General features: G+C 40.8%; 2 protein-coding genes and 1 non-coding gene across 3 annotated transcripts; 1 reads left to right on the top strand and 2 right to left on the bottom strand.

Moving 5' to 3' along the window:
• Positions 1 to 9: 9 nt before the first annotated feature.
• smc5 (structural maintenance of chromosomes 5) lies at positions 10 to 13,780 on the bottom strand. Its single transcript, XM_076878205.1, has 24 exons — positions 12,057 to 13,780; positions 10,788 to 10,929; positions 10,438 to 10,490; positions 10,045 to 10,207; positions 9,821 to 9,955; positions 9,530 to 9,670; positions 9,267 to 9,428; positions 7,674 to 7,745; positions 7,285 to 7,540; positions 6,996 to 7,150; positions 5,226 to 5,339; positions 5,024 to 5,118; positions 4,763 to 4,895; positions 4,421 to 4,594; positions 3,790 to 3,959; positions 3,544 to 3,667; positions 3,252 to 3,374; positions 3,033 to 3,158; positions 2,771 to 2,866; positions 2,113 to 2,217; positions 1,878 to 1,997; positions 1,212 to 1,391; positions 793 to 888; positions 10 to 459 (listed from the first exon to the last, which is right to left on the bottom strand). Exons 1-24 carry the CDS (start codon positions 12,221 to 12,223, stop codon positions 325 to 327), a joined length of 3,237 nt encoding a protein of 1,078 aa, XP_076734320.1. The 5' UTR covers positions 12,224 to 13,780; the 3' UTR covers positions 10 to 324.
• On the bottom strand, positions 13,430 to 13,791 carry LOC111500664 (small Cajal body-specific RNA 2). Its single transcript, XR_002721200.1, has one exon.
• A 1,797-nt stretch (positions 13,792 to 15,588) lies between these two features.
• On the top strand, positions 15,589 to 19,841 carry zgc:195245 (protein FAM107B). Its single transcript, XM_004558675.4, has 5 exons — positions 15,589 to 15,797; positions 17,318 to 17,345; positions 17,721 to 17,817; positions 17,933 to 18,077; positions 18,194 to 19,841. The coding sequence occupies exons 1-5, from the start codon at positions 15,774 to 15,776 to the stop codon at positions 18,293 to 18,295; spliced, it is 396 nt and encodes a 131-aa protein (XP_004558732.1). The 5' UTR covers positions 15,589 to 15,773; the 3' UTR covers positions 18,296 to 19,841.
• The last annotated feature ends 34 nt before the right edge of the window (positions 19,842 to 19,875 follow it).

The raw sequence follows: 19,875 nt of genomic DNA, 5'->3' as shown, positions 1-19,875 counted from the left end.
TAAAGTGAGCATTAAAGACCAGCGTAGAAGAGAAACAGCAGTACATTTTATTCAAATATATAAACACGAGCCAACTGTTAAAGACACATATGACACAAGATATTGGCTGCATAAATAAGAAAATGTGCAAATGATGAAAACTAATGACAGATATTATGTGTGAACACTTTTCTCTTAATCTGATTTATAGATGCCAAATACAATTAAAACAAAAACAAAAAACTGCAAAAATGGCAGATTAAGGATTCTGAACATTAAGTGAAAAAATACACCCAATAATTCTTTTTAAAAGAGTTTCAAGGAGCACAGGTCATTCCAGGGGGCTCATGCCCTGGCTTTTCTTTCAAGACACCGTCTGACGAAAGCCCTCTCGTCCCACTGGTTGGGGGAGAGCATGTGGGGGCCGTTATGGATGCAAAGGATGGTCATCTCCTCGGCATACGTAAGATTCTGCAGCAGCTGTAGGCAAACACAGCAGGAAGAAATTAAGAGCACTGGGCTGTCGTGCATTCATATAAAACAAAAAAAATATTTCAAGATTAAATAAAATAAAAAACCTAATACTATTATCTGAATACAGTGAGCTCTTTAGAACCCATTCTTTTACAAACATTTGTATGGCTAAGTGCTTGATTTTATATACCTGTGGCAATCTGACTCAAAGATGAAGTGATGCAGCCCAATACTTTAGTCCAAACAGTCTGACTATTTGGCATAAAGTGGCACATAAACAGCTCCTTGGTACCACTGGGACTTTCAGACAGGCAGTCTGCATGAACATAGAACACTTACTTTAGGTGTTATGAAGAAGTACTGGGACGTTGTCTCTTTGCAGGCTGTGCGGACCACAATGTCAAAGACTCTTCTTTCATTTACAGGATCCATTCCCTGCATAAAGAAACAGGTGGGCTCAGACTCTTTAATAAAGGCAATTGATGACTACTGTTGTGTGAATGCCTGTCGGCGTGATCTGAGTTCTATTTATTAAAGTTGTTAAAATGTTAATTTCATGAAAGCAGCGGCACATAAGCTGAGCTCTTTTCAAATTTGTCTGTGTGAAGTGGTTTGCACATAAATAAATGTGTGCAGGAAAAGAAGAAAATGGGCAGTAAAGAGAAACTCGTACCTGGGTTTCCCTAATAATTACACTACCTGCAGCTCATGTGCACCTTTGTTACGGTCGCACTGTTGAGACTGTGTGTAAGAACTACCTGATTGATCTCATCCACCACTCTGAAGGGACAGCGGTTGAGCTCCTGCAAGGCCATGAGGTAAAGCATGGTGGAGACGCTGCGCTCTCCTCCACTCTGATGGTAAGGCGTCAGCTCGTGGAGCTGGGTGGTGGCGTGAAACTTCACCCGGATGCGGATCCCGTACTTGTCGTACTCCTCCTGCAGTGGAAAGACCCAGTATTCTCTTTTTTTTTGTTTCTAAAGACACTCATAAAAATCTTATCCACTCACAAAAAAGTGGATAAGATTTTTGCGAGTGATATTTAATCATCAATAAATCTACTGAATTGATGTGAGTACGACCGCATGAGAGATAACTGTCCTACCGCTGATAAACTGGACAATTTAAGTTTAATTATTTTAAGTCTAGAGGACACTAATATATTCAGTTAAACTAAATTCATGCTGAATTATGAAGAAATATAATGTGAAAAATAATAAGGCAACCCCATCTATATTTTTAACCTTTCCAATTTGATGCATCCGTTAAAAATATGGATACAGTTTAATATTTCCCTCAGTTAAACAGCCTACCATATCTATTCAAAATTCAGTTTTCAATGAACTTGTGCTCAATCATAAGTGGTTAAAGGTGATGCAAAGGGAGACCTCTACCTCAGCAGTGTGCTGTGACTCTGCGATTACCTCATTCTCTGAATGCAGATCAACTTCTCCTGCACACTGCATGGAGCGAAAGAAAGCACTGAACTTCTCGTTTATCTGTTCAACCAGATGTTTCAGAGGATTAAGCCAGCGTTCCTTAGCCTGTGACACAGAAGAAAAAAAGTCCAAATATACACATCATTACACCCCAAGAGCCGTTCTGTCACACAACAAATGATAAACTGGACAATTTCTGTGAAACCAGGTAATCACTCGCCTCAGATATGTTCTGTCGGTAGGCATTCAGGGCGTTGCTCTTTTCTTCCAGCTCTTTCTCCATTTGTTTAATCTCCTGCTCTCTCCTGTTGTACTCATCGACAACCTTTCAAGTCAAGAGAGGTTCAATATTTGTATATATTTATATTTAATATTTCAAATAAGAACATAAATGGAATAAACTGTTAAGTAAAAATAAAACTAATTGTCTGAACAAAAGGGCATTTTTAAGGTCTAATGCAGGGGTGTAAAACATAAGGCCCGGGGGTCAGTATCAGCCCAGCAAAGATTCCAATCCGGCCCACTGGACAATTACAAAAACAAACAAGCTTACAATTTAAATCATGCTGATATTTGTTTAATTTACTACAGCAGCATTTCCTTATTATGCAGAAAAATAAGAAATACTGTTGCTTCTTTTTCTTTTCTAAATGTCTAGTGAAAGTTCTTTCTCCTGAAAGAAAGAGGAACTTTACTTGTCCGGCCCACTTAAAATCAAACTGGGCTGTGTGTGGCCCACCATGTAAAATGAATTTGGCATCCCTGTTCTAATGCATGCTTATTAACATTTCCAAACTGCTTTCTTACTGAAGTTACGACCACGCTGAAGACAGAAGTCCCGCAGCATAAATGAAGACCTGATTTCTATGCGTCCTTACATTTTCACTGAGGCCAGTGAAGCACTCGGCTCTGGAGCGCTCCTCATTCAGCATGGCATCGACCTCATCCAGCGTGTCGGGGAGCTTGCTGAAAGCCTGATTTAACAAAAAAAAAAGAGCTGTGAACTCATTTGAATTTTAGGCTCTGAGGAGCTTCACTGCAGAGATTAGAATATATTATAAGGGTAATATTTTACACAGAGTGAATAGAGGGGGAAGTCTCTTTCACATATTCACCAATAAAACTGTGAAGAACACTCACATTACGCAGGTCTTCGGGTAATGACTGATCAGGCTGCATCTTACAGATCGCCTTTGCTCTCTTCAACAGCCCTTTGCATTGGTCTGTCAGCTGCACCTTTCTCTGCTCCAGACGGCTGCATTTTTGCTTAAAAAACCCCAAACATGACAAGTAAGCATAAATCTGCGATACAAAACCTCCCGATCCTCAGACGAGCAAGCTCCCCATCTAAATACTTACATCAGTGGTCCTCAGCTCAGAGGCACCTTCTCTGCAGTCATTCTCCAGTTTGTTCTTCTCTGCCGTCAGCCCCACCGTCTCCAACGCCAGATGCACCTTCTCCATCGTCAGCTTGGCTCTCAGCTGAAGGTCATGCAGACAAGTGAATAGAAAAAAATGCAATCGTGAAATTATTAAATCGTAGATGTTTTCAATAATATCTGCTATAAAGATGATATAAAAACAGAGAAGGGCTTAATGCCATTCTACCACAGCTAACACAAGCAATGCAGTCAGGTTCCCTTATTCATACCTTCATTTGGGCCATGAATGCAGTCACTATGGTCACTTTCTCAGCATTTACAGCTGCAATTTTTTCTTTAGTCTCCTCCTCAATCTTTGTCAGGTCAATAATATTCTGCTCCATCTGCTTCAGACTAAACACAGAGACAGATGAGTTTTTGAAATCTCATAACCAAGCTGATGCCTCTGTGAAGATCATTTAAGACATATGACAAAAGTCACTGTTAAGCATTTTGTCCCTTTAAATGAAGCTTACCTGTCCTGTTTGGTACTAATTTTCTGCTCCAGTTGTCGTTTTTTCCCCTTTAGTTCAGAGAGACCCTTCTTCTCTGCCAACAGCTCATTGTCACGGCGGTCCAGTGCGACTGCTTCCTTCTGCAAGGCCTTCATCCGCTCGTCGATGTCTCGCAGCTTTGACTCACAGGACTGGTCGCACAGGAGAATGAAGCACATGTTTAAAAAAAGTTTGCAGAAAACAAGTGAAAAGTAGGTCACCTAAGTTTTACTAAAGTGTGCAGATCCACACAAAACTTTTTTTCATCAGTTTTGCATGAAGGGTTTTTGGTAATTTCCCCCTTAAAACAAACCCGGCTCATTTTGCCTGCCTAGTATTGTCCAAATTGCCTAACACTCAAGCAATCAACCCCCTTGATCGGACATGCCCCTCAGTGTTTCAGAGCACATTTATTAACAATTTTAAAACCTAATCTTATACACTTGGTGAATTTTGTTAATCCTTGAGTGGTTTAAAGCACATTTTTCTGTTACATGACAAACTCAAAGCGCACATTTATTACTGCTTTACACGGACTTTAAGCAATATAATATACTGAAATGTCTTGAGGTGCTGCTGTCGTTCCAGCTCTCTTCACACAACTGTTTCCTACCTTCATCTGCTGCTCTAGCTGCCGTTTCTCTTCAGCATCCACAGTGATGGTGAGGTACTGGGAAGGGTGCACCACAGAGTTGCTGGTGCTTATCTTGTTTGAGTAAAAGGACCTTTTGACAGTGTACCTCTCCTCTGTTGTGTACAGCACCTTGAGGTAGGGCTCCTCAATCACCTGAACAAGACAGATCGGGGTCAGTGTCAAAGTCTTTCCACCACAAAAGCAATAAATACAACCAAAGTTAAAAGCGACGGACTCCCAGGAGATTTTGATGTTAAGGAGAACAATGTGGGGTTTTATTAGTTTACATTAAGAAGCTTTTTTTTTTGAAGACAAGCGTACCGTTTTAATCATGGATTTGGTTCGCTCATTGCCCACTGGCACGTCATGCACCCTGTACTGGTGACAGAGGTAACTCATGACCTCATCGGGGGCGTCAAACATCTCTCGGAGGTAGGTGAAGAACCCAAAACGCCTGAAAGCCAGTAAGAAGAAGTAAAAAGATGCAACAGATGCATCAGGATAAAAAAGAACAACAACAACAACAAAAAAACAATACTGTATCGATTTTTAAAAAACTGAACTAAATTTATTTTCTCTCACCTCAGGGACTCAATATTTCGGGATGGCGGTCGCTTAGAACATGACTCCTCCGGAGCACAGATGGAGTTCACCTTCAAGTTCATCTTGTCACGGACCTGAGGGTCACCACAGATCAAACACATCATTAGCTTCACTAACATTTCTAATCGGATGAAATATTTTCCTCCAAGCAGGCGACGTCGGCAGCCTGCAGCATTCTGACCTCGATCATAAACTTCTCCATGTCGTCTTTCCTCTGGAAAACGAACGCACGGAGGTCGTGGAATGAGATGTGGTTCTCCACATACTTAGCAAAGCGGTGATCCTTCACATTGATCTGTAAAATAGAGAGCGAGTTAACAAAAGTAAACCAATCCAAACACTTAACAAGGAAGTCTTCGTTTATCCTGTGAGATGCAATGTGTTTGGTGTTTGGTAGGGTGGTTCGGTATCACATCATCTGATATAATGCCAGTTATGAATTTTTAAGCGATGGAAAAGTGTCTCATCACACCTCGTGCCACTCTGATGGTGATTTAGCAGCTAAAAAAGGAGCTACTACAACAAACTCCAGCAGAGCACAACACTAAGAAAACTGTTCCCGCTGAAGGTGGAAAGAAACTTGTTTCACCACTTCAGTCAAACAACAGAGACATTTGCAAGTTACACCTGAATTATACTTCTGTGTCAGAGCTACATTATAACTTATGCCATAACCAGAATCCCATTTTAGCCCTAATCACTGAACTGGGAGTTCTGGCAGCACTGAATAGGGTGTGTTCATTCTTCCTCTTTTGCACTAAATAGTGCCTGAGCCAATTTAAAGTAGCACCTTGTATACGATATTCAAATGATAAACACACACACTAGTGTTAGGCAACATGCTTACCCTCCCATCAAGGCCCAGCTACACCAGTTCACGTGTTTTGGCACTGCCAACAATTGAACAGTACTTGGAAGAACATTTTCGAGGCCCTGCCATTGTTGCAGAATCACTGTAGTACCTCTCCATCTTCAGAGTAACTCAGAGAGTACCTTAGAAAAATACTTTCTATGCTGCAGTTAGAAAAAGCGAGGTAGAACAGAGTGAACTCTCTGTGAAACTTTTGAGTGACTTAGTCGCCATTGAATATGTTAAAAACAGCCATAAAATGCATCCATTGTTTGTATTGTGGTGCATTTAAACTGATTGTGAGTAAAGGAGAAGCCCACCCCATTCATCTGTACTATGTTTGTCTTGTGAATATCCACCCTAGTGGGTTTTTCTTTTTCTTTGTCTCTTGTAGCTGTAATCTCAGGGCTGGGTGTGGGGAACGTTTTTATTGTTTTTGTCTCTTATCAGAAAACGAAAAATAACGTTTAAGAATTTTCATGAAAAGCACCACATAGGCTACTTTCGTTCTAGTGTCACTGTATATAATGCTGTGTCACTACTATTGCACAATAATGCTGCTGGCACCCTGTGGCAATGCAGTCATGTTCTGAAGGAGCTAGTCTGCCAGCAACGACAGCAGCTTGTTGGGAAAAAAATAAAGGAAAATATATTTAATTTTGTTTATACTAATAAATTCAGCTGAGTGCAAGCTGCAATCACTGATAAAACATCATTCAGTTTTTTTATAACATCCGTGAAATATCATGATATAATTTTGAGGCTATATCACCCACCCCTCTTGAACCATTTATAAGCAGTATATGATCATTTAATAAGTGGCTTTTCTCAACTGGAAAACAGAAACATGGCTGAAATTCATCATTAAACGTGGAGAAAGAATCGTGGATTTAAATGCTTTTAGATACGAGTTGTTTGTTAAATCGGAACCGGATCTCATGAGTTTGTCTGGGGTTTTTTTTCACTTCTATAATTTAGGGCTGTTGAAAACACATTCGCACACTTCCATCTAAACTGCACGTGAAACATCTGCATAGCTTCTAAATGCTACAGAGAGCGCTTTACGTGCAGCACGTCCTGTCACAGTTCAGTGAAACTCACCACCAGCATCATGGGCTCGTGGACGTTTCCACGAAAGAGTTGCTTGTTCTGTCTGAGCCACTGGAGGGCAGCGTGTGTGTCCCTGTGACGTCCTCGCAGCTTCTCCACTTTGGCATTCATCATGTTGTTCATGTCGTTGAGCTTCTTCTCCAACACTGATAAAGAAAATAGAATAGAATCTACATGTAAAGCTGTTGCACATAATGTGCTTTTGTCAGCGAAATGTGCGCCAAAAAAAGAAAACAAAAGAAGTCATCTTTGTTTATGCAAATTGTTTTGGGAAGCTCACTTCTAGATTCAGCACAAAGGTTGTCCTTCTCCCTGCGCAGGTCGCCCTTCTCCCCTTCGATCTTGGCTCTCTCCTCCTGAATGCGCCTCAGATCAGCGTTGACGGCGTTGATGCGCGGGGTTACATCCGGCTGGTCGCCAACTTTGGCAAGCTCCGCCTTCAGGTCTTCGATGGTTCTTCTGGTGTTGCTGATTCGCTTCTGGTGGTCTTCCTCCTCCATCTGCTTAAGTCTGCATTTTTGTTTAATATCGTCAATCTGCAGAGAGGAGTGGAGAGAGCAGTCGTGTATTAACAAAAGTCTGCTTTATGTCAATTAAGTACAAGATAAAAAGCACAACGTTTTATTAATTTAGTCTGTACCAAATGTAAAAACAAAAACACAGCCGTACCTCTTTGTTTTTTCGATCCAGCTGATCTTGTTTCTGTTTGCACTTCAGCGAGGCTTCTTTGATGGCAGCAGTCTGAAAAACAACAACCTCATCTTCACCACCATCATTACAGGACTTGTGAACTGAAATTGCAATATGAACTTATTTTACAGTCTCTAATTCAGAGTTCATTTACTACAAAATCATCATCATCATCATCATCATTTATTTATATAGCACTTTAAAAGCACACCTGGTAGACCAAAGTGCTCTACAATACAAATATGCATATAGTAATAAGATAGCAGAAACCAGACATAGCAATCCGGTTGTTCAGTGATGACGCGACGAATCCTACTTCCGGGTCTAAAGTAGTCTGCGTTTAATATGGCTTTTGTGTTGTTAACATGTTTAATGTTACGTATTTTCTTCTATTTGATCTCAAAAAGCTCCTAAAACAGTCAGTGATCACTGTTGACCTCCCTCGGCTTTTATTACCGCTAATCATTTATTTAAGCTCAGTTTTTAAAACCTTACGATGTAACTACAGCCCAGCCCATGCAGCAGTATATGAATGACTAACCTCGTATTGTGGATGGATTATCTCAGTTGTTCTCCTGGCTGAAGTTTGGTCCTTTTACAGCATCCTGCCATGCGATTACATTTGTTCCTGACCACCGAGAACACTCACGGTAACTTTTATCGAGTGGAAAAAAAAGTTAGCTTGTTTATATTATGCTAACGTAGCTGTGTCGCTAGCGGTCACGCAGCACATCATTATATACCAGCTAGCCCAACTTCAGTAACCCTACAAACGTTACTGCTGTTTAGTTTTCTGTCTTCATTTATGCTGGAAGTGATAACAGAGCTGTACGTTTTAATTTGTTTCCAAAACCCCGCAGTCAGGACATGCTATATTGTATTTAGATAGAAGCTAGCGAGCTAACTCCCTGCTAACTTCTAATTCCGTTAAATGTCATAAATTCCGTTTTCATGGATGCCTGGATGTTAAACTCAATTGTTACACCTGGTAGAGCAGAACGCTGATCATTTTATTAAAGATGAAAGACTTTAGACAGTTTTTCAACTCTCAGTAATGCCACAGTGATCGTTTGATATATGGACCTGCAGCGGAGTTTAGACCCAGACACGGCTAGTGACACGGCTAGTGACGTCAGACTGAACAACCGGATAAAATTAATTTTTAAAAAAAAGTCAGTTACCCACAGAGTTAAAAGCCAGGGAATAAAAATAGGTTTTTAATAAAGACTTAAAAACTGGCACTGATGTAGCCTGTCTAATATGGAGAGGAAGGTTATTCCAAAGCATCGGCGCTGCAGCAGAGAACGCTCGGTCTCCTCCAAGTTTCAGCCGTGACTTTGGGACCGAAAGCAGCAACAGCTCAGCTGACCGAAGGGAACGAGTGGGGACGTGGGGCTTCAACAAGTCAGACAAATAAACAGGTGCCAAACCATTTAGAGATTTAAAAACCAATAAAAGGATTTTAAAACGGATTCTAAATTGTATTGAATAAATTTAGAAAAAAAATAATGTATCCCTGCATCTGCTCGTGAAACTGGACCCGTTACAGAGTACCAGCCTTTGATTTGTCACCTTATCCTTTATCTGTGCCTCTGTTGGCTTCAGCTGCTCGTCAATCTGTTGGATCTTCTTCACCATGGGCGCCTGGGTCTGCTTCAGGCTTGAAAGCTGCTTTCTGGCCTCGTCGCGCTCCTTCTTCACACCCTCAAGTTCCTTACGGGTGGTCTCGTACTCCTAATATCACAAGGAAACAGAAACAGCTTACACAGTTAATTCAGTTTCTCTCTCCACATGTGCGCTGTGCTCATTTCTCTTGTTTACACTCGACCACTCACCACCCATGGTTTCTTCTTCTCGAGCAACTCGATTACATCCAGATGCCTCTTTTTTTCGTAGTAACGGTTTACATCGTGTTTATTCCTTTCATTTCGCTGCTTGGCTTTCTCCAGGAAGCTTGCTTTCTCCTTCACAACGTTCTACAGAGAAGCAAAGAGCCATGTTGCCGTTACATGTCTTTAAGAGGAGGACAACTTAAAAAACGAACATGAATGAATTGTGTTGCAGTTTTTTCTTCTTATTTCTACCACATCAAACTTTGCCTGTTGGATCACTGGCTTTGAGCTTACCTCCAGTTCTCGTTCTTTATTGCGGAAGTTTTTGAGCTCACAGTGGTATTCATACATCTCTGGTGGGCCCACTGACTTCTCAGTTGCTTCCAGCAACTCAATTTTGGACATCTTGGCAAATTCGCCCACTTTTTCCTGCGTGGGGGAAAAAAGCCAGTAAAACAGTGATGAAACTGTATATTTTTGCATCTGTGCAGCTTTATGTTGCAGATGTATAAACATACCTGAGGTAGAAACTGACAGAGGTTGCTGACTTGGATGCGCAGAGCTTTGACTTCCTCTTCCACCGCCTTCTGGCTGCACTGCCGATCATTCAACATCCACAGAGACTGATTGTTCTCCGCATGTATCTCTCTAAAAATCACCACATTACCACCTCTTTTGTACCTTCAAAAACAAAAACAAAGGCTAGCGTTTAGAGTCATATCACTATGCTGAACATGATAATGCAGGTGATGTAACAACTTCTGGCAAATTTTCATTTCATTTTTGAAAAGATGAGGGTTCAGAATTCAAACTTCTTGTCTGAAAAGATTCATGAAGAATTTCTGAAAACATGTAACGCTAACGGAGCAGTAGAGTAATGTAGCGTGTGGAATGTATTTCACATAACTTACAGTTCAATTTCAACATGGCCTTTTTTGCAACCACGCTTGACATAGAGCCCAACCTTTAAAAAAACAAAGCACCATTCAATAATCATCGTCAACAAATGCAGTATCTGCTATGTGAGCTCAATTCAAAGTATCATATTTTGACTGTTAAAGGGGCGGGGAGATGAGAAACAACAGTGCATGCGCTGCAAAAGAGCAATGAAAGATTTTCATAGAGGCGTGCTTATCACCACATACAGCTTGTTTACCAGTCTGCTAACATTATGTTTATTTGCTGGTCTTTTGAAAAGAAAACAAATCCGAAATACGTTTGGAGTGCATCAATCAATGACTTGCATTGCTCTGTGGCTTACCTTATCACCTCTGCCAAGAACAGCTGTCTTGCCAGCCAGACACAGACAGATGGCACACACAATGCTGGACTTTCCAGTACCATTGGCCCCGACAATCATGTTCAGATTAGGTCCAGGATGCACCACAGAGTAGTCGTACGTTCTGTGAGTACAAGGTAGACATTCAGGGGTTTCCTGCAGTGTTTTAGAGCAAAGGTGCTCCATCTCGCCTAAAATAATTGCAATCTACACTAACAGTACAAATGAACGTAATAACATAAAAGTGGCAATACTGCTATCTTACACTTCAAATGGCTGTCTGTTAGTGAGACCTGAAGTTTCCCACATACGGTACCTGTTCATCTGGTCATACTGCTTAAGCATTTGCGACAGGCAGACTCACAGTGAAATACTTATTTACAACCACTCTTATCCCTGCACAGGTTCTGCAATTTTGGAGGCTGGTTGACAATAATACAAATATGTATTACAGATCAACAAGTTAATAAATGTAGAATAGTCTGTATAGCAATGAATGTTTACTTAGTCTGCCATAATTTTCATTAAAAAAAACTTACAGGCAGGTATGGATGACAGTAAGATGAAAATTTATACCAGTAACTGACTCTTGGTTAGTTTTCTGAGTGGAAAAGAAGCTCTGAACAGGTTATCAATATCTACTTATCATCTCTGAGTGTGAACATGGTTTAGAAACAGACTGAAAAAAGGGGATGCAAGTAACTCGCTGTTAAGCTCCACTGCCTTTTTATACAGAATTTATAAGACTGGGGGTACAGGATTTTTATTGACTGGCTGGATTTGACACTTTGCTTTAAGCTAGAGCTGCCTGTGATTCTCATCCCCTTGAAGTAGAAAGCAATGGAAACAGGCGTAATGATAACGAGTTCTTAATGGGGAAGCCCTTCTTTAATATATCGAGTCTATTTTAACACCTGCCTTGAATGTGACCCCTTAAATCGTACAATTAGATAGGACAGCTCACTAAAATACCTCATTTGGACTTAACTGTAGCTGCTGGACCATATAGTCGGTCTGTAGCAGCTTCCATCAGTGGGTCTACGACCTGCTCGTGTTTACAGGGCTCAGGGTTTAACTTTTAATTGCAAACTGGTGGAAAAATGTTAGCATATATGCTATAACTGGTGGAAAAATGTTAGCATATATGCTATCTAGGTCATCTGGCTGTAGCTATCAGCAGGTAAATCGGGGTGTTCCGGCAGTTTCACTTTACAGACGTTGACCGCTGTCAACTGGGGAGCAGCAACTTACAGGAAGTTCTTCATGGTGATCCGAAGTATGGATCCCTCCACAAATCGACCCTCCCCCTCGAGTCCTTCGTCCTGACTGTCCGTGAAAATGCTCGGTAAGCTTTTACTCGAAGTTTGTGAGCTGCTGTTAATGTGACTGAGCCTCTGCCGCTTGCTGGGTTCGGCCATGGTGACCCCAACAGGGAACCTACAAGACAACCAGGCACGTTCATGCACACGGACAGACACCTCGCGCGCTTTGCCGAGTTGCTGCTGAAAGCCGGTTGGACCAAAAAGATCACGTGTATACACAAAGGCGACCACAGCGCCAAAGCTATCGCGAGATATGAATTTTACCCATACAATAACAAACGTACAGCATGCACCTAAAATGTTTGATTTCCAAATGATAACATACTATATTAGAAAATAAAAGGAGAGTAGAAAATACTCGAAAACATAATTTAACACGTGCAGGTGATGCATATTGTGTTAGCGTTAATAAGAAAGATTTCTAATGAAGTTTGCAGTTCAGTTATGGGGAGTTTTAAATGTTATTATACCCTATCATGCCCATCTATGTGTGTCTATGTTGACCAGTTTCCCCTGAAATGAAAACTGATACTGGTCCAGGGAAGATTAGTATGATGGATTAATGCGAAGAGTGCGAGAGTTTAAAAACAAGTGTTATGAAGGTTTTAGATTCGATTCATTAAGTCCTAAAATATAAATTGTGGCCAAAGTGGAACATTCTGAAAATTCGAAAAGTGCCTAATGGGTTTTTTAAATTAACATCTCCACAGGTCAAAAACAGAAATGGGCGGTGATAACATTTCTGAGGATTTGGATCATCTTATCTCTGGACTGTGACTCAGTGTAGCTGTTGAGCTGGCTGCAGGTCTGGAGAACCATGGACGTTGAAGGAAATTAAATTGTATTTTTTTTTTAGACAAGGTCAGAAAGTTCAACTCTTTGGATAGAGTTTAATAATATTTGTAAATATAACTATTTTAAAGCCAAACCCGTTTTATTTATTTTTGGGAAAACAATTAAAGCTTGTACAGTCAATCTTTGAAAATAAATACAACAGAAGTCAGTCCTTAAATGATCTAAATTACTTGATTGAATTAATCCCGTATAGCTCTGTTCCCACTCTCCCCCTTTCCCTTTGAATCGGTCGCTTTAAGGGAGAAAAACTGCTTTTGACTAAAGAAGCAACTTTAGGACTAACACGCCTAGCTGTTTTTACCAGGAAAACGAGCGTTTGGTAAGCCTTGCTTTCCTGGTATTTTCAGTCCGAAGCCTGTCTGAACTCGTTTTAACCGTTAGAATAAGCGTATGTGACGAGCAGCCGTTTCTTTAGGTCGTGCTCCTCCACGGTTCCTCCTGCTGTGGTTAGATCAGAATCGCCTCTGTACTCATTGACCACTGCGAAGCTTGAGATGAACTCAAACTCTCACAGAGCTAGTATATCTGATCAATTCATCACCTCTAACCACGGCACGGAGCGTGGAGGCCCTGAAAGTTTCTGCCGGCTGCACATCGCCACAAAGGCTCGCAAGCGCGTTTCCTATCATCTCCGGTCAGAGCAGAGCCACCTCAGACCGGATCAAATAAGATCAGTGTGTAGGTTTTTAAAATGAACACAGACACGACACACGCACATATCATTCACGCACTCACTCAAACACACAACCATTCACTCAGAAGCCATTCAAACTATAAGGAATACGGAGCTTCCGCTTCCGGTTTAAAGCCAAAAGCCGCATGGGATTATGGGACATCGACTCCGACGATTATTTAGCGACATCACGTGGCCACCAGTAGTAACATAATATACATAAAACAAAATTATGAAACCATCACCTAAATCCTCAAATATATTTCATTGAATTAATTCAAATGTAGGCAAAGCTTTTTAAGTGTTAAAAGGTCTTCATCTTCTGGGATCACCACAGCAGATCACCTGTGTCCCTCTTACTCTGCCCCTAGCTCTATATTCATCGTCTTTTGTCTTTCATCCACTATCCCCCCTCAGCACATGCCCAAACCATCTCTAAAATTGTTTCCAACGCTCTCAGCCTGAGTTGTCCCACTGATGTTATTTATTTCTAATCATTTCCATCCTGGTCACTCTCAGTGAAAACCTTAACATTATCAACCAGGCCTCCTGTCTTTTTTGTTAGTCCCATGATCTTCTCTCACTACCATCTTGTAAACCTTCCCTTTCACTCACTCTGCTCTGCTTCTGTCAGAAATCCCCAACACTCGACCCTCCCTGCACTCTCTTCTTCGCCTCTCTGTTGCTTTGGATGGTTGATCCCATAAATTACTTCCTTTTACCATCCATGATGGGATGGTAAACGGAAGTAATGGTAAACGGAAGTAATGGTAAAAGAGAAAGAGAGTTATGTAAAATAAGTTTAAAATTTTCTTACTTCCTCCTGTTTTTGTTGGTCTTATATTATGTTATGTAATAGAATACTTTCTAACTGTTCCCTTTGGCAAATTCTGTGTGTCTTTATGAGCCAGCAGAATATAATAAGAATAAAGATTTATTTTAATATATATATATTTTAATATATATATATATGTGTGTGTGTGTGTGTGTGTGTGTGTGTGTGTGTGTGTGTGTGTGTGTGTGTGTGTATATATATATAATGTAAAGTATGTAGACTAAACCCCACCAGATGACATTTCAGCTTGTATTTATACAACAAGAATTAATCTATTCTTGTTCTTGTTTAGTGTTTATGCCACAGATACATTTAACATAACTACAATGGACCTAACAATTATAAATAAATACAAAATAAATACTTTTGTAGGGTATTTGTAAGCTGAAAAACACAGAAATAGATACAGCATGTGGAAGTCTTTGTGTCCTCAGAACTGATTAAGAAAAGACTGTGTTGTGACTACACATACACTGATACACACTTAAATACATGCAGTGTGATGTATGTGTGTATCGTCATAAGTCTAACCTGAATAAAGTGTTTAGTCAGTATTGTTTTTTAGTAAAACATTCAAACCTCCCTAACTGCTACAAAAAGTGAATTTAAAGTACAAATACATCAGCGCATGGTTGAAGATGTAAAGATGTGGCACAAACTTTCGCAGCTCCTGTATGAGAGTGAAAACACAGTCATTCACAAACAACAAATAACAATGCATTCACACAGTCTTCTTGCACATTTTGATATCTGTACCAGTTTATTTACCAGTACCAGTTTCTTATAGATCTAACCAGTAAACATTCACAAAGTTTATGGCAGGACATTTCCGGTTGTACTTGGGTTTTCTATGATCGTCTCAGTCCCCAAACTGTGACAACCATCACCATATTATGTTTCTTTGAAGACCTTTGTTGCTGGACTGTCTGTCAGTGCTAATGGGCTGGGAGGAAGAGGAGTCGACTGGTAATAGTACCGTGTTAGGTTGGTTTTAAGCTGCATTTGTGTCAGCGGCAATTACCTAATCTAACATCCTATGCCGTGTGGGGGTTGTGAAGTAATCTAGAATGGCGTAATAAGATTTCAGTGTCTACTACCACTATTGACTACTGCTAGATGGCACATTGAGTCTGTGGATCTGTCATCAACAACATGCTGGCCTTGGATGCAGCAAGGAAAAAGACGATTGACCGACGGAGTGAGGACGTGCAATTCTTTTAGCAATGGACTAAAACAGGAACGCTGCTGCTGGGCACAAGACAGTGGGCCTCCACCATCCTGCCATGGAGGGGTCAGCTGTAAAAAAAGTGAGTTTTCTAGTTGTTTACTTGCAGCGCTGCCGCCGTCTAGTGAGTGAGAGGTCAGTGTCTGGTCTGATGTCCATCTGTCAAAGGTTTAGTTCACCTTTGGTCAGACCACATGTGTTGCTTCAGTGGGCTTACAGTCAAAGTTTATTGTGATTAAAGTATGTAGATGTTATGTAACTTTTCATATGATGGACACTTTGACCACAAATATATAAACTGTGCCTTCTTACAGAATCTTGTTATTGCAGATTAAATATTATTGACACTAATACTCAACAAGTTCATTATAGTTATTTTTAATCTCTGTTATTATGAAACTATATATGTTAGCAGCACAATGTCTGTTTTCATTAAAGACTTTTCTGCATTTTTATGTGTTTTAAACACAAAATTCATTGTGCATATTTTAGCTCCATGGTGGGCATTTAAATGCTGTCTCGAAGTCCGAATTGTTCTGATCAGTGAGCTGATTTGAACATTTGATATAATATTATTGCAATGTCAAAACATTGCTGTTCAATCTTTGATCAAAGTCACATCTGAAGTGATTACATAACAAGGTCATCTTGGAGCCTGGATGGTTTTACATAAGAACAAACAGCCTGAAGATACAAGGCAGCTGTGTTGAACTTCCTAAGAAGAATAAAGTATTTTAATCTGGCAGCAACATTATAATGATTAATGGTCAAAAAACGTATCTTTTGACTGATTCAGTCCAACAGACAGATTGCTTAGTATCACAGAGCGGCATCATCAAGCTAACGTCTGACACTTCAGAGCATTTCTGCAAGTAGGTGAGAGCTTCCTGTAATCCATCTGAAACCTTCAGGCCTTAATTGGAACAATGGCTTTCATCAGGCCTTACACCTGACTGGTTATCTCCCCTGCAGGGGCCCAAGAAGGCCCTGAATCTGGAGGCTTATAACTACAGCAGGAATAGTAAAAGGCACAATACCAAATACAGAGTTTGGGATCATATTTCAGCTGTTGGACTTGTTTATGTCAGCGTCTTGGTCTTATTGGCTTGCCTGACTTTGCCTGAGAAACGCAAGTCATAACAGCACCTGCCATCTGCTCCCTGGTCGCTGTAATCTGTGTCTCCTGGCTATCCGGTTTCAGTGGGTGTGGCAGAAGTAAACGATTGTGTTACAACCACGTTTTCCTTCCACTGTAAGTGGCCTGACTCTGTGTGGTTACATCATTTTATTTGCCACTACAAATAAAGCTCTCTGTCACACACCAAAACTGCATAACTACCTCTCTGACAGACTGGCAGAGCTGTTATGTCACCTTCATTAAACGAAGCTCACATACTTAAGCAGCACAGCAGGCACCGTCTTTTTTAGCCTTTAGCTAATTATACCCTCTGTCACATGAAGGGACGATCACAACAAAGATGTTTTGACAAACCAGGCTGTGTGCATCAGTGTTCACATGCAAAGTAATTAACTTGTGAAATCACTAACAAAGAGCTTCGTTTTTTCTTTTTCTCTTGTTTGACTGCATATGACATCTCACAGAAACTGGGATATGGGCTTCTCAAAAAAGGTAGTTTAAAGCACAAATGTTGAATGATAGATTAGATTTGATTGATAGCAGAATCATGTATATGTTACCAATCAAATATTGCTATCAGTCAAATATATAGTCGTTATAGTAGGATTAGAATTAGCTAGAAATAATCATCTTTTATATTAAGTAGCTTCATCCATCAGTACTGCCGGGTGAATGAAGCAATGTATTCTGTGTTTAAAATGATCTTCAATGACACTTCGATTAAATGTTACAATTCTGTATCTCCAACAATCAAAACTATGAGGACGTTCTGTTACCATGTGATAGTTAATAACAAGGTAGAGTCAAACTTGTTTTCTTTTTCACATTATGAGCTTTAAGAAGAATTTTGAGTTGGTCCATCCACAGGTGACAGCAGCAGTGAGCAGAAGAAACTCAACGGCTCCTCAACAGAAGCGCCGAGCTATCATAACCTGCACCGAGAGCTGCTGCTCAGCCATAAACGGTACGCCGAAAACTCCTTTTACTCTGTGGTCTTAAAGTCGTCACCCACTGAAACAGAGATTGGCAGGAATTTTGTGTTTGCATGTGTCGGTAAAACTGTAGCTCTGACTTTGAAGGGGTCTGCTGCTGGAGGAGAAACCGGAGCTGAAGCGAGTGTTGGAGCAGCGCAGACTGGAGCTGCACAAGGAGGCGGAGATGGCACAACGACAGCCCTCAGACCTGGAGATGGAGCTCCGCAAGAGGCAGCAGAAACTGCAAGAGGTAAGAGGCACATAACTGAGAGGGATTTCACAAAATACTAACAGAATACAACCTGGCTCTTCTCAGGCTTTCTCTTTAACTTTGTTGGGATAAACTGATGTCCTTCCCCCCAACAGTACGAGCAGGAGGAGATCAGGCAGCGAGAGAGTCAGCAGAAGATCCCAGAGTTTGTCCGTGTGAAGGACAACCTGAGGCGCACACAGACGTTTGAGCAGTGAGGCCCTGAGGCTCTCCCATCAGCCCCTGCAGCATCTCACCATAGTGGCCCTAAATCTGGATGTTCACAGTCTACAGAGCTACATCCCGCATACACCATTTTGCTTTACGTTTCTTCACAATGTACTTTGAGTTATCACATTTTGTTTAAGCAATCACTCATACCAGGCTAACATGTAATCCAGAAATACACTATTTTGCCAAAAGCACTCTCTTGTCTGCTTTCACATGCATAGGAACTTGAGTGACATCCCATTCTTAATCTGTAGTGTTTAATATGATCTCAGCCCACCCTTTGCAGCTACAACAGACTCAACTCATCTAAGAAGGCTTTCCACAAGGTTTAGGAATGTGTTTGTGGGAATTTTTGACCATTCTTCCAGAAGGTCAAAAAATTCCATTAGTTGGATGAGAAAGCCTGGTTCACACTCTCCACTCTAATTCATCTCAAAGATGTTCTGTCAGATTGAGATCAGGACTCTGTGCAGGTCGGTCAAGTTCCCACAAAGTTGGGAACATGAAATTGTCCAAAATGAATTGGTACGCAGAAGCATTAAGAGTTTCTTAAGGAGTCAAGCTCAACTCCTGAAAAACAACCTCACACTATAATCTTCCACTACCGAACTTTATACTTGGCACAGTGCTGTCAGACAAGTACTGTTCTCCTGGCAACTAGCAAACCCAGACTCAAGCGTGATTTGCCACTCCAGAGAACAGGTCAGTACTGCTGTAGAGTCCAGTGGCGGTGCACTTCACACCACTGTACCTAACGCTCGTGCTTGGTTACGTGATGCTTGGATGCAGCTGCTCGGCCATGGAGACCCATTTCATGAAGCTCTCTACAGACTGTTCTTGAGCAACTCTGAAGGCCACAAGAAGTGTGGAGAGATTGACTGCAGAAAGTTGCTGACCTCTGCGCACTTTGCACCTCATCATCCGTTGACCCCATCCTTGTGATTTTTAAATGACCTACCACTTAGTGGGTGAGTTGCTTTCATTCCCAAATGTCCTCCACTTTGTTGTAATATCACTAACAGCCGACTGTTGAATATTTAGTAATGAGGAAATTCCACAAGTGGACTTGTTGCACAGGTGGCATCCTATCACTGCACCAAGCTGGAATTCACTGAGCTCCTGAGAGCAACCCATTCTTTCACAAATGTTTGTACAAGCAGTCTGCGTGCTAGGTTCTTGATTTTATCACACAAGTGATTGAAACAGCTAGACTGAATATGAATGAGTGAATACTTTTGGCAATATAGTGTACTTCCATAAAGTCAGTCACAGTTCTTTTTCTGATTGGGAAGTGAAATAATAGAGAAAGCTCGCACTGAGCTATGAGTCTGGATTTTTTAAAATGTTTTTCTATACTAATTATACTTTTTTTTTTCCAAATTAGTTTCACATGCTTCTTCCAGGATCAAATGAGCATGAGATATCAGTTAAGCCTGATTCTGTCCGTTGTAAAGACCATTATGCAACTGCTGAGAGGAACATTTTCAACAGAGCTGTTTTGTATGAATAAAAATTCCCCAACACTGCAAAATATGCATGTTTGTTTATTCTTCTCTGTCATGACTTG

This window comes from Maylandia zebra, linkage group LG20 (genome assembly GCF_041146795.1).
Source record: "Maylandia zebra isolate NMK-2024a linkage group LG20, Mzebra_GT3a, whole genome shotgun sequence".
Classification (NCBI taxonomy): Eukaryota; Metazoa; Chordata; class Actinopteri; order Cichliformes; family Cichlidae; genus Maylandia; species Maylandia zebra.
The sequence above is the reverse complement of the archived record's forward strand: the minus strand, read 5'-3'. Positions and strand labels throughout refer to the sequence as shown.